Source organism: Triticum dicoccoides, chromosome 1B, assembly GCF_002162155.2.
Source record: "Triticum dicoccoides isolate Atlit2015 ecotype Zavitan chromosome 1B, WEW_v2.0, whole genome shotgun sequence".
NCBI classification, from domain to species: domain Eukaryota; kingdom Viridiplantae; phylum Streptophyta; class Magnoliopsida; order Poales; family Poaceae; genus Triticum; species Triticum dicoccoides.
In genome coordinates, this window is record NC_041381.1 from 203,647,388 (window position 1) to 203,660,561 (window position 13,174).

The window sequence follows — 13,174 nt, forward strand, 5'->3', positions numbered from 1 at the left end:
GCCTGTCTCATCAAATGCACACAAAAGGAAATAGTTGCAAGATTTCATCTTTCGAATCATCCATTTTATCTGCCTCATATGTTTCTGTAACTTTATGTGGCCCCATATTTCAATGAATGTTGCTCAGAGATGGTTGGTATACCTTAATCTATGTTTAGGAAATACAATACTCAAGATTCTTCTCATGATATTATTTTGAAAAAATAATAGTAAGACAGTTTACAAAACGCATGCTTAAAGCTCGAGAAAAAAAAGAGAGTGGATCAATATTAAAGAGTGGCCAGAAAAAAGTCCCCTTAGTTGTTTCAGGCATCAAAATATATTCTTGGGAGACACACACACGCGCGTGCGCACACAGACACACACACACATGTATGATAACATGAACTAGTGGTTGGACCTGCCTTTTTATGTTGCTATCGTATATAAAAAGTGTTGTATGTTACTCCCTTTGTCTCATAATATAAAAGCATTTTGACACTAGTGTAGTGTTAAAAAACGCATTTACATTATGCGACGAAGGGAGTAGCTTGGAAGCCAGAACTTATAAATCAGTAATGAAATTCCTTAATTTTGATTAGTGTTGACGAATAACTAAAATTGCATGAAGCCGAAACAAGGCCAACATCGTTTGCATGAGTTCTGCTAAGGATAAGTATGCTCTACATTTCGTAAGAAATATTTGCATCCACTCATTCCTTTTGAAAGAAATCTCTTGTTTTCCTTGTGATGTAATCACAGGAAACAAATTCCTCTATTAGGATTCAAATGGACGTGATATTATAATTCTGCGTCTTTTCGTTTTTCCGTGCCTTTTGAATCTTGAGAATCAAATAACCCCTTATAGTCACACAAATCCAAAAGTCTGATCAAACTACTCTCACCGGTGAGCTAGTATTGCAAAAATACACTCAATCAATCAAATGAAAATGTTGCTTGAAGCGGAAACATGGCCAAATAATTTGAGAGATTTATCACTTGCAAATAATAAAGGGCACCACTACGTATCAGACTACTGATGCGTAGCTTCCTGTCAGAGAAGTAGATGGGCATTGGATCAAAAAGTTCTGGAGCGTTGGATGCATACCTAAAATAATGCCCACACCCCCTTGGCAGTTGTTGAAATGAATTTTCTTATGCACGATTGCCATATCTGAGGTCCCTGTAAACACGTATGCGCTCTCCCTTGATAGTTTTCCAAGAGACTTCCTCCATTCATGTTGCTTCCATATATGAGGTTCCTGTAATCATGCATATCTCCGTGTACACGGGATGCTTAATTTCATTCAGTTTTCAAACAAATGCTTCCTTGTATGAGGTTCCTATAATCACACATATTTCTGTGTACACATGATGCTTCCTTTCATCATATATTTCATTCATGTCCATCATATGATGAACATGCTTCCAACACTATACAAGGTACTAGTAAATGCATGCGTGCAATGCACGTTGATGTCAGACGGAAAATTAATTGCAAGTTGATATCGGGTAGAAAATTCATTGCATGTTGATTTTAAGTACTAGGATATCAATCAGGTGTTAATTACATGGATAGTCCATATTTGGTATGTTATTAATTGCACACTAAACATGTTGAACGCTCGCAATTGGAGCAATATAGGTCGTTGGATTGACACCGTTTGATGGTTGAAATTTGTTGGATCTGCCCCTTTGTGTCTTTTTATATTGGTATAGATATAGATATAGATATAGGGACTCCATTCTTAGTCACATTTTCCTCCACGCACTATTACGATTCATATTTTTCTAGGAAACGTGTATGGTTTAATTTGAAAAACATTTTTATGGTGGTTGAAGAATGCCAATGTAGTACCAAAACCTTGCTATTTGGGTATGTTATGGGAGACATATTGTGCTTATTTGAAAAGTATTTCACATGTAATATTGATGCATTGACACGGTAGTGAGTCATTGAAAACACCATTTGATAATTGTTGGAAGCATGAATAAAGTATTAACGAAGCATTGTATTGTTGTGCAAAGGACGAAGCACACATGCAGACACTTGGAAACTTATTATGCATAAGTTGAAATCATGTGACATATGATACCAAAGCACATTTATGGTTTTAAACCAAAGGAAGCACATACATAGCTACCAAGAAACTTAATTTACATAGCCCCGTAGCATTGCATCTGTTATAATCAAGCACAATCTAAGGGGCAGAGCCGCTAACTTCGAGGAACTAGTGGCATTGATGACAGGAAGCAACCAAGATGAAGCCGCTAGATCATAGCCACCACAAAGAAATGTCGACCACGTCTATGAGATCATATATGCAGCACGCGGACGAGATCGAAGCAGTGGGTAGCGCAATGCGAAGGACTGGAAGGTGGATCATCGTCAGGGAAGCAGGTCGACGAAGATGGAGCGTGGTGGCGAGGTAGGTCCATAGAGACCTTGTGCACCCGAAGCTAGAGTAGATGGCTAAGACATCAATGGGGTTGCTTGCTCGCTCGTCGTGGCTAATGTCGGGCCCAGTCGCTGGATGGGACGACACACCGGGTTAGTGAATCTCACGGCCAAAGAGGGCTGACTGAATCATGGTGGATGGATCTAGGGCGGTGAGGGGAGAGGCGAGCTTGATGATGGAGGGGCGATGGGGATGGGAACGAGGGGAGGGTGGGTTTGGGGTAGGTCCAATTAATGCAAGAGGCGTTATGGGTAAAGACGTGGCTAGAAAAAAGGGCTGTTTTGGAATGCATCACATATTTTGGAATGAATCTTGGCCGTGAGATGAAAATTGCATCGACGTCTCCCGATTGGTCTGACGATTGGCTGTTGTCAGACGTCTTCCAGGAAGTGTTTCCTAATAATAAATCATGATTTTCAACAGCCAATCGTCTTTCAGGAAGTGTTTCCTAATAATAAATCATGATTCGCATGATGTTTTATCTAAAATTCGTTCTTACAAAACTAGGATAGAACGCATGAGGTGCTTTGCATGCAAGTTGTATTGGTCTGCATTTACCATTGCTATTGGAGTGAGTAATTGCAGATGTTGAATTTATTTATTTTTGTGGGGTGCAAAGGACTTTTATTCCGAATTTATAGTGTTACAATCGAAAGGTAAAAGATCTTCTATACATGAGGGGCCTTGGTTGAGCCACACACTATTGACACGATCTAGCTTATCAACCCATCAACCACACTATTTTGATCACGTCAAAGCTTTTGAGAAATAAAGTCCCTATCAATCATTAGCGCCGAGGTGCCCATATGCTGAGCAAGATAGTCCATCACCCCATAACACAACAAGAGCCTTCAAAGAGTCGAACTGAACAATGATTGGTGTGTGCGTGTGCGCTCGCATCACATCCTTTGGATGTGCGCATGTAGCTCCACTTTCAGTACATCATTGCAAATGAATACATAGCGATAAACCGCAAAAAGCCACAAAGATGACGGATATGTCCTATCTTCTCAAGATCAAACCAGCCACTGCTACACCTTCTGTTGCCGAGAATGAACCATTGATGGGTAGGGCAGCATAATTCGCTAGCAATGAAGGCTATCATAAGGCCGGAGAGGGGGCTTTCTTCTCTTGGATAATTTGGTCATCACATGCATCTTCCCCTTCACAATTTCCTCCATGTTGTACTTTTTTGTGAATAACCAATGGATATTAAGTAGCTGTCCAGTAACTCGATCGTGATTTCTAATGGAGGGATCTCCTTATCACGTATCAAATCATTTCCTAGTTGTTAGATACGCCACATAAGCATAATCACCATACCCCTAGAGGCATCCATGCAGTCTGGCAGAAAATTCAACAACCACTCCTTCCCATTATCTACCAATCGATCATCAGCAGGTAAAGGGCACAAACACCGCAGAAGTTCCCAAATCTTTCGACCATGGCTTCACACAACCAACATGGAGGCATGTGCCGCGCGTAGCCAGTGCCTTGTCGGCGCTATCGCAGCCTTCCAGACCGTTATTTTTACTTTTTGTGTGGATCCGACAACCTTCAGGTACAATACCATAATGATCATTCCGCTTGAGCTACTAGACGCTCCCTCGCTGAAGGCTTTATCGTGATCAACAGTCGCTAGTCGATAAGCACTCTTCAAAGTAAACTGCCCATTTTTTCAGGTTGCCAAGCAAAGAAGTCCAGCTGTTGTCTTGGTGATTTATGATTTTTCAATAACTCCGAGACGTCCATAGGTCAAAAATGAGAATTCATGTCTCAAGCACCGTACTCATTAAAGAAAATCAGCTACTCAATTAAAAGCGATAATTCCACGATAATTGCGCTCTGGTGTGATCAATGCCTACAAACGCCAATACCCGCAAAAAAAATAAATCAAGCACACGCCAAACTTGCTTTTCTAGCAAGGCTTGATTAAAAGCACGCTTATCGCAGGAAACCACATACCCTCTTTGGACTTGGGAAGTCTAGTCTTATCCCAGCTTATGCGGGTGTTGATTTGATACTTACCGAGTTCGCACCGGGATGTAAGGGTGTGTTTGGTTCTTGCCCGTAGATGCCCTGCCAATATTGGCTTGCCAATTATTTGGCATGGGATTCCACCGCCCAGGGTTGGCCAAAATTTTGGCAAGAATCTGTGAAGGAAGGAACAAGGGACTCGTTGGCAGCCAAAAATTTGGCAACAAAGCAAACACCATACAAAGGATTTGGCATGACCAATATTTTGGTAGGGTGAGTTGGGGGCATAAACCAAACAGCCCCTAAGATTTATGGCTACCGTTTAGGAGCAAGTATAATGAGTCAAATCATTATTATAAGGGTCATTATTTCCACAATAAATCATTGATATTATGGGTAAAAAATAATTGCTATTATTTTCCGGAGTTGAAATAAAGGGTCATTATTTCCACAACAGAAAAATCAATCGTTGGGTCACGCACGCCACACACACACACACCCTCGGCAAAGCAAAGCTAGCCGTTGCGCCTTGCGGCTTGCGCGGAGACTGGTGTCCCGGACGCGAGCCGGTCCAGTGCAGTCCACCTCAGGCTCGAGTCAAAGTCCAGCTCCGACCTTGCTAACCCGGTCACCCGAGCCCGACACCTGTCAAACCAACCAGTGTGTGCGAGCCGGCGAAGAGAGCGTTTCTCATCAAAACCCGAGCGCAGAGACCCGCACCAGTCCGGCATTCCCTTCCCATCCCCAAATTTCCCCGGCGCGCCTCCGAGTCCGACCTCGCCGGCGTCCCCGCCGCCTCCGCCGCCGGTCGCCGTCCGCCAGGTGAGCACGCTCCAGCCGTCCCCGGGCCCCCTCCCCCGCTTCGTTTTGCGCCGTCGTGTCGTAACGGTTCGCGATTCGGGTTTTAATTTTTCGCCACTTGCGCGACTGGGGTATTTGCAGGCGCGTCGATCGACCGGCGGGACTGACCGCCGCGACGAGATGTTCCACGCCGCGCGGCCGCCGAAGCCGACGGCCGTGTACGCGGAGCGCTGCTTTCCACAGTTCTGCGGCGGAAGAGTGGCCGCGCTTCCTCGACCTTCGCCGCATCCACTTCCTCCTCCTCCTCCTCTCGCCGCGGGCGGTTCCGTCGTGCGGGTGCGCGGCGAGGCGGAGGTGGCCCGTGGGCGACGCGAAGGGGGCGGTGACGGAGCGGAGCGCGAGGAGGTGGCGGTGGCGGTTGCGGTTGCGGCGGGAGGGGATGATGTCGCGGTATTCGGCGGTTTTGTCGGGGACAGCGCGGCGGGGGTTTCTGGCCTGGTGGCTCTGGAGGAGAGGGGATGCGGAGGCGGTGAACTACAGAGGAAAAGGGGTTCGGAGTTCCCCGCGCGTCCGCCGCCCAAGCGGAGGGCCGTGTCCGCCGTGCGACACTTTCCACCTGGCTGCGGGAGGGACGCGCCGCCTCTGATCGTGGGCGGCGACGACGACGGTTTGCGGGTTGGAACTGCACCTTCCCGTGGTGCTCGTCCCGCGGGCAGCAGTGCCAGAGAGGAGGGTGGCTTGCCGCTGCAAACTGCGCCTGCCAATGCTGATGTGCCTGTGCCGGAGAAGGTGACGGCTTCTGATAGTTGCGCTCCAGTGTCAGATGGGGATCATCGTGGTCCAGAGGCCGCGGAGGTGAAATCTTCAGATGGCACAGAAATAGGTGCTGATTTGGTGGTGAAAGACAGGGGAAGGACACGGCCAATCTCGCGATTGCTAGCGAAGCGGAGGATGATATCTGCCAACCGCCGCTTCCCTCCAGGCTGCGGGAGGGACGTGGTGGTGCTTCCACTTGCTAGCAGAGGAGGTGATGAGGTCGGTTTGCAGTTTGATGCCCTGCCTCCTGGTGGTGGTTTGGGTGCAATGGAGGACGGCCGGTGTTCCAATGTGTGTGCCACTGCCATGGGCACTACAGAAGCGGTCAGCGAGAATGCTTTGGATGCAACACTAAATGTACAGGAACTGGAGGAGGGTGAGATTCCTCCGGAGCCTGATCATGTCCTCCAAGAGCTTCCAGTTACTCACAGCAATATCATGATTGAGCTTACGGCTGATGGACTTGATGAAAAGATCTCAGTGAACATGCTGCAACGCAAGGGGGAGAGTGTATCATGGGAAGTTGCTGAAGATCTCAAGGTGATGAACAAATGCGAAGGCAGTTCACCCAAGGCTGCCAGTAAACCTTTTGCTGAAGATCTTGGGGATACTACAGAAGCAGTCGGCAAGAATGCTTCGGATGTAATAGTAGAGGTACAGGAATTGGAGGAAGGTGAGATTCGTACGGAGCCTGGCCATGTCCTCCAAGAGAACCCGGTTACTCACAACAATAGCCTACATGAGCTTACAGCTGGTACCCTTGAGTGTGTTGTGCCGTCAATGGTTCATGCGGAACCTTCTGTGAGGCATTTTTCTACTGAGAAGATCCCTGTGAACATGCTGGAGCACAAGGGGGAGAGTGTATCATGGGAAGTTGCTGAAGATCTCAAGGTGATGAACAAATGCGAAGGCAATTCACCCAAGGCTGCATGTAAAACTCCTCCTGAAGATCCCCTGAAAGAATATCTTGAGGATAAGAAAGTGTCTGAAAGTTGTAGCATGAAAAGTGCACCTCTTGATGTGGAAGCAGGGGTACATGGCGACGGTATCATGAGACGTATGGTAGCATTCACAGCTAGAAAACCTTCTCCTGAAGAAGGCAATTCACCCAAGGCTGCTAGTAAACCTTCTCCTGAAGATCCTCTGAAAGAATATCTTGGGGATAAGAAAGTGTCTGAAAGTTGTAGCCTGAAAAGGGCATCTCTTGATGTGGCAGCAGGGGTACATGGCGACGGTATCATGAGACGTACGGTATCATTCACAGCTAGAAAAACATTTCGGTTACCTGTTGAAGCAAATCATAAGTCCGCACTGGTAAATCTGGATAGACCGTGTTCTATGGGCAAGGAGAAGGAGTCCGTTGTCACTATGAGCGAATCCTTTGCTCCCAGGAAGAAGTTAAAGATAAAAGGTCCAGCTCAAAGTAAATATCTTGCCAAGGAAAAATTGAAGCATGAAGAGGCTTCCCACTTGGAAGATGATGAAGTTTTGAATGCAATACCTGTTGAAGCAAATCATAAGTCCGCGCTGGTTAATCTGGATAGACCATGTTCTATGGGCAAGGAGAAGGAGTCTGTTGTCACTATGAGCGAATCCTTTGCTCCCAGGAAGAAGTTAAAGATAAAAGGTTCAGCTCAAAGTAAATATCTTCCCATGAATACCATTTCTAGCAAGGAAAAATTGAAGCATGAAGAGGCTTCCCACTTGGAAGATGATGAAGTTTTGAATGCAATAGCTGTTCATGAAGGAAAGCTTGAGATGTACCTCAATGATCCCTCATGGCGTCACATGCAACATGGTGGTCAGACCGCTGATGCTCGGAGCAAAGTCAGGATGATTTGCAGAAGGTTTCAGTTTATATGCAGGACTCTCGTTCAAGCTGTGGAACAAGGTTCGCTGAAGAGCCGTAGAGTTGATCTTGCCGCTGATAAACTAATCAGAAAATTACCAGGCTTTACCAAACAGGGGCCTATTGTAGGTAAAGTTCCTGGTGTTGAAATTGGTGATGAATTTTTATACAGAGTAGAGTTGGCCATTGTTGGTCTTCACCGCCCGTACCAAGGAGGCATTGACACCACAAAGGATATTAATGGTATGCTTATTGCCATAAGCATTGTTGCGTCTGGAGGTTACCCTGACGACTTGTCGAGCTCAGGTGAAATAATATACACTGGCTCTGGAGGAAAGCCTGCTGGCAAAAAGGAGAATGAGGATCAAAAGCTTGTGCGCGGGAACCTTGCCCTGAAGAATTGTATCAAAACAAAGACGCCTGTCCGAGTAATTCATGGTTTTAAAGGTCCAAATAGAGAGGAAGGTAGTCATTCAAAGGCCAAAGAAGTCTCAATATTTACTTATGATGGGCTCTATCATGTGGTGCAGTGCTGGCAAGAAGGTCTAGCAGGTTCAAGGGTCTTCAAATACAGGTTGCAAAGGATTTCTGGACAACCAGAGTTACCTCTGCATGTTGCTAAAGTGTTGAGAAAGTCTGTAGCGCGTCCTGGCCTGTGCATAGCAGATATATCGCAAGGGAAGGAGAAGATCCCCATATGTGTGGTCAATAATATTGATGCTGCACGTCCAGCATCATTTAAATACATTACTAGAATAAAAGGCTCATCCTTAACTGCAAAAAGAAGTCATCAGGGTTGTGACTGCACCAATGGCTGCTCAGATTCTGCTAGCTGTGCTTGTGTTTTGAAGAATGGAGGAGAATTCCCATTTAACTTCAATGGTGCAGTTGTCCATGCAAAGCCCCTCATATATGAGTGTGGGCCATCCTGTAGGTGCCCTCCTTCATGCCATAGCAGGGTCAGCCAGCATGGTATGAAAATACCACTGGAAGTATTCAGAACAACCAAGACAGGTTGGGGCGTAAGATCCCTAAGGTCCATCTCTGCTGGCAGCTTTATATGTGAGTATGTTGGCGAGCTGTTGCATAGCGACGAAGCTAACCAGAGAATGAATGACGAATACTTGTTCGACATAGGACATAACTATGATATCTGGAAAGGGATGCCATCAGTTGTTCCAGGTCTGAATTCTTCTGGCCCTCGCTCTGTGACCATGGACGATGATAGGGCCTTCACAATAGATGCAGCTGAGTATGGTAATATTGGAAGATTCATCAACCATAGCTGTTCACCAAACCTCTACGCACAGAATATTCTTTGGGACCATGACGACAAAAGAGTGCCGCATATCATGTTCTTTGCTGCTGAGAATATTTCACCACTTCAGGAGCTGACTTATGACTATAATTACGAAATAGATCATGTTCGTGACATGAATGGCGAAGTAAAAGTCAAATACTGCCATTGTGGTTCTCCACAGTGCCGCGACAGGCTTTATTAAAGCGTAGAAGGCTTTTTCTTTTTCTTTTTACATCGGCATGGAAGGCTGTTTTTTTTTATAGGCATGGAAGGCTGTTAATACTAGGGCGGTTTCTTTCCAAGAAAATCCTTTGGATGCTGTTGCCTCCTCTTTCAACCTTGCCATTGGCATCCTAGTAAATAATAGGAGTATGTAGATAGTGTGAAGTGGTCATATGGGCAAACACTAAAGAGGTTGTGATTCTGTTATTCTGTTGTCCACCTAGTACAGAACCTCATGATTCATACAATTTCATTGTGAATTGCCTGGAGAGGTTTCCGCAGTACAAGTACCGTGATTTCTATATTGCAGGATAGAACTATGGAGGTAATTGCGACCAAAATTGGTTTATGTGCCACAGTCATATTTTACTCTTTCACTGCTATAACTGCTTTGAGGAAGCCCATCGTGAACAATGTATAAAAAATAGGTACCTGAGTTGTAATTGCTTTTACTATACTACTCCCAAAAAATGTCTTACACTATGGGACGGAGGGAGTATATGTTTCTAGGTATTCAGTTCATGTATGCATTTCTCTGCTATTTGCGTCTTACACAGACATGCTATCGGCGATATCGTACTGAATATTAGGCCAACATATTGCCTGTGACTAGAGACGCTGGAGGAATACTTTGTGGAAATTCTTATTAGCCTCATGCAATATCTGCGCAGCCTGTATCTGCTGTTTACTTGCAACTTGAACTGGAATTCAAGTTCCGAAATCGTTATGTCTTGTTGACTGTCGAAAATTAACTGATCCACAAGGTATTGTTCACTTGCATGAATAACTGATGTTGCATCTACCCCTAGTTCGACAGCCACTTTACTTGACGCGAAGAGCTGAAAAAGAAAGGGTTGTAAAAATTGGGATTTTTACGGTAATTGCCTTTGGCTCCTAGGTGCATATGCACCCATTGTCGAAATACACATTTCGAAAAGTTAAAAAATTCAGAACAAAAACCCCGCGTGTATATCCGGACATTTTATGTGCGCGCACAAGGTTTCGGTGAAAAACAACGTTTTTTGTGGCTTGTATAAAAAAGACAATTTCTGATGCTTCATTCTAACTATTCATGAGGCATTTCTTTATCTTTTTTACACAAGCCACAAAAATGTCATTTTTCACCGAAACCTTGTGCACGCACATAAAATGACTGGATATACACGTGGGATTTTTGTTCCGAATTTTTCAACTTTTCAAAAAATATATTTCAATAATGGGTGCATATGCACCTAGGAGCCAAAACACCGTTCTCGGATTTTTAAGTGTAGCACCGCTATTTATTGAACTTATTGTACAAGTTGGATCGGAGTTTTTTAACATAGCACTTTTTTTTAAAAGGAGGATAAGCCCCGGCCTTCGTATCAGAACGATGCATGCGGCCAATCAAAACAAAGTTTGCAGTTCAATACAACGCGCAAAAGAAGCACAAAAGGAGATGATGATAAAAAAAAGCCACAACCGATGAAAAACAGGACAAGATGAACTCCTGTCCTATTATTGAACCGTCATCCAAACCGCTTATAGATAGCCCTGCCTACCGACTCCCATCAGTTGCACAAAAAGAAATGATGATAAAAAAAGTCACAACCGGTGAAAAACAGGACAAGATGACTAGCACCTATCCTATTATTGGACCGCCATCCAAAACGGTTGTATATAGCCCGTGCTACCGTCTTCCATCGGTTGCACCCAATAACCAAAAGCTCCATGGAGTCTGTATGAGTGAGTAACAGCCACGTACGGATCCATGTAGTAACTCTGCAAATAACCTGCAAGAAGTTTATAAAATTTGGTCTGTTAAATATCATATCATTTCTGCAGTTCCATATAGCCCAAAGTAGTGTGCATATTCATATCTGAATACGTCCCGCAATAACTGGTTCCACTCCAGTTAGCCACATCCCAAATAACATGGCAATGCCAGCGGGAGGATTGATGTTAAAGGCTATATGAATCATGCCCCAAAGAAGTTTGGCGAGAGGGCAGTCGATAAAGAGGTGTTGTATTGTTTCATGCTGGTCACAAAACAACAGCGGGAACTGCCTACCCATCTTCACTTTAGTAGATCATCTTTGGTTAGAATCACTTCCTTGTGAATGAACCACATGAAGATCTTGATTCTCAACAGAACTTTAATTTTCCAAATATGAATCGACCTCAGGATTGGGCCAGAATCAATTAGATCGAGGTACATAGATTTCATCGTGAAAACACAGTTCCTAGTTAACTTCTAGTGAAACAAGTCTGGCTGATTAGAAACTTGAACATCCATCAACCTTCGCACAAGATGCAACCAGGAGCTCCAACGCTCCGCCACTAGAGACCTCCTGAGCTGGATGTTTAAAGGAGACGATTGTAGCAATGTAATCATCCTTATGTTGTACAATGTTATATAGTGTAGGATACTACAAGGCTAGAGGCATCTCCCCTAACCATGCATCTTCCCAAAATCTGGTTGTTGTACCGTTTCCAACAACAAACTTTGCTCTGGGAAAAAAGGTATCCTTCGTCCCCATTAGCCCTTCCAAAACGGTGAGTCATTAGGTTTTACGGTAACCTGGGCTAAAGACTTAGATTGTAGGTATTTGTTACATAGAATCTGTGCCCACATACCATCGGTCTCAACCGATATCCTATATAGCCATTTGCTAAGCATGCATTTGTTCTTAATCTCCAAGTTCTCAATCCCTAGCCCCTCTTGGTCTTTGGGTCTACAAATAATATCCCACCTGGTCAATCTGTATTTCGTCTTAACTTGATCACATTGCGAGAAAAAACAAGATCGATAAAAGTCTAATAATTTCCGTACCCCTATAGGTACTTCAAAGAAAGATAACAGAAACATCGACATACTAGTTAATACTAAATTTATTAACATGAGCCGACCTCCATAAGACATAAGCTTGCCCTTCCAGGAACTTATCTTTTTTTTTTCAAATCGATCCTTAATGCATTATCATTCTTTATTGGATTTTTTTGATAAAGGGAATATATTAATATCGCGAAGATACCAATTACACCCAGCCTCTGCAACAATGAAATGTCGTAAGGACATTACGGATGAACACAACCCAAAAGTTTAAAGAAGAAGAAGAAGAAAAATCCTGCTACGGTGATCAATTCCTTGTAGCTGCAGCACAAACCATCACCAAGACAACACCCGAAGTCCAAACTCTCCAAAAATGACGCCTCCAAGAATGAATAGTGCACAAGCGATGTCGTCGCCCGGTCATAGATCTTAGATTTTCACCCTGGAGAAATCCGCGCTCTCAAAACAATGCCTTCAACAAGGCCATTGTCAGGCACAATCAATGAGGTCAGACCTTAGATTTTCACCCTGAAAGAGCAGACTTTGTACTCCTGTGATGTTTCCCCCACTTGCCAACGCCGCTGCTACGAGTCATGAAACACCAAGCGAAGTCCTCATCGCCTCGAAGACTCGGTCCGCCATCACTAGGCCTTAGATCTCAGCCGCCATGACATTCTCCGCCACTGTCTTCACCATAGAAATCGAAAACCCGACATTTCCCATAATGTCAACAGACTATGAAGCTTCGCGGCACGCCCACCTGAAGCCACCCCGGCTAAAATGGGGGTGCACACATCTGAATCCCATCCGATCGAGCAATCTACAGGCAACAGACGCCCAATGGATATCTCCGGCGGAGGCTTCCAGAACTCGTCAATGGCAAGATCAATGAGGGTCGACATTGACCGTAACACCATATTGACGCGATAAGAACCCTAGGACCGCCTTACACTGGATGT

At 44.7% G+C, this 13,174-nt stretch overlaps 1 protein-coding gene across 1 annotated transcript in view; it reads left to right on the forward strand.

Moving 5' to 3' along the window:
- LOC119350297 overlaps nt 1-9,765 on the forward strand; it is a 13,760-nt gene extending 3,995 nt beyond the window's left edge. Inside the window, exons 3-4 of the mRNA XM_037618203.1 lie at nt 4,962-5,237; nt 5,358-9,765. Coding sequence (XP_037474100.1) covers nt 4,962-5,237; nt 5,358-9,383 — 4,302 coding nt within the window. The 3' untranslated portion in view covers nt 9,384-9,765. The remainder of the gene's footprint in view (nt 1-4,961; nt 5,238-5,357) is intronic.
- Nucleotides 9,766-13,174: the final 3,409 nt, after the last annotated feature.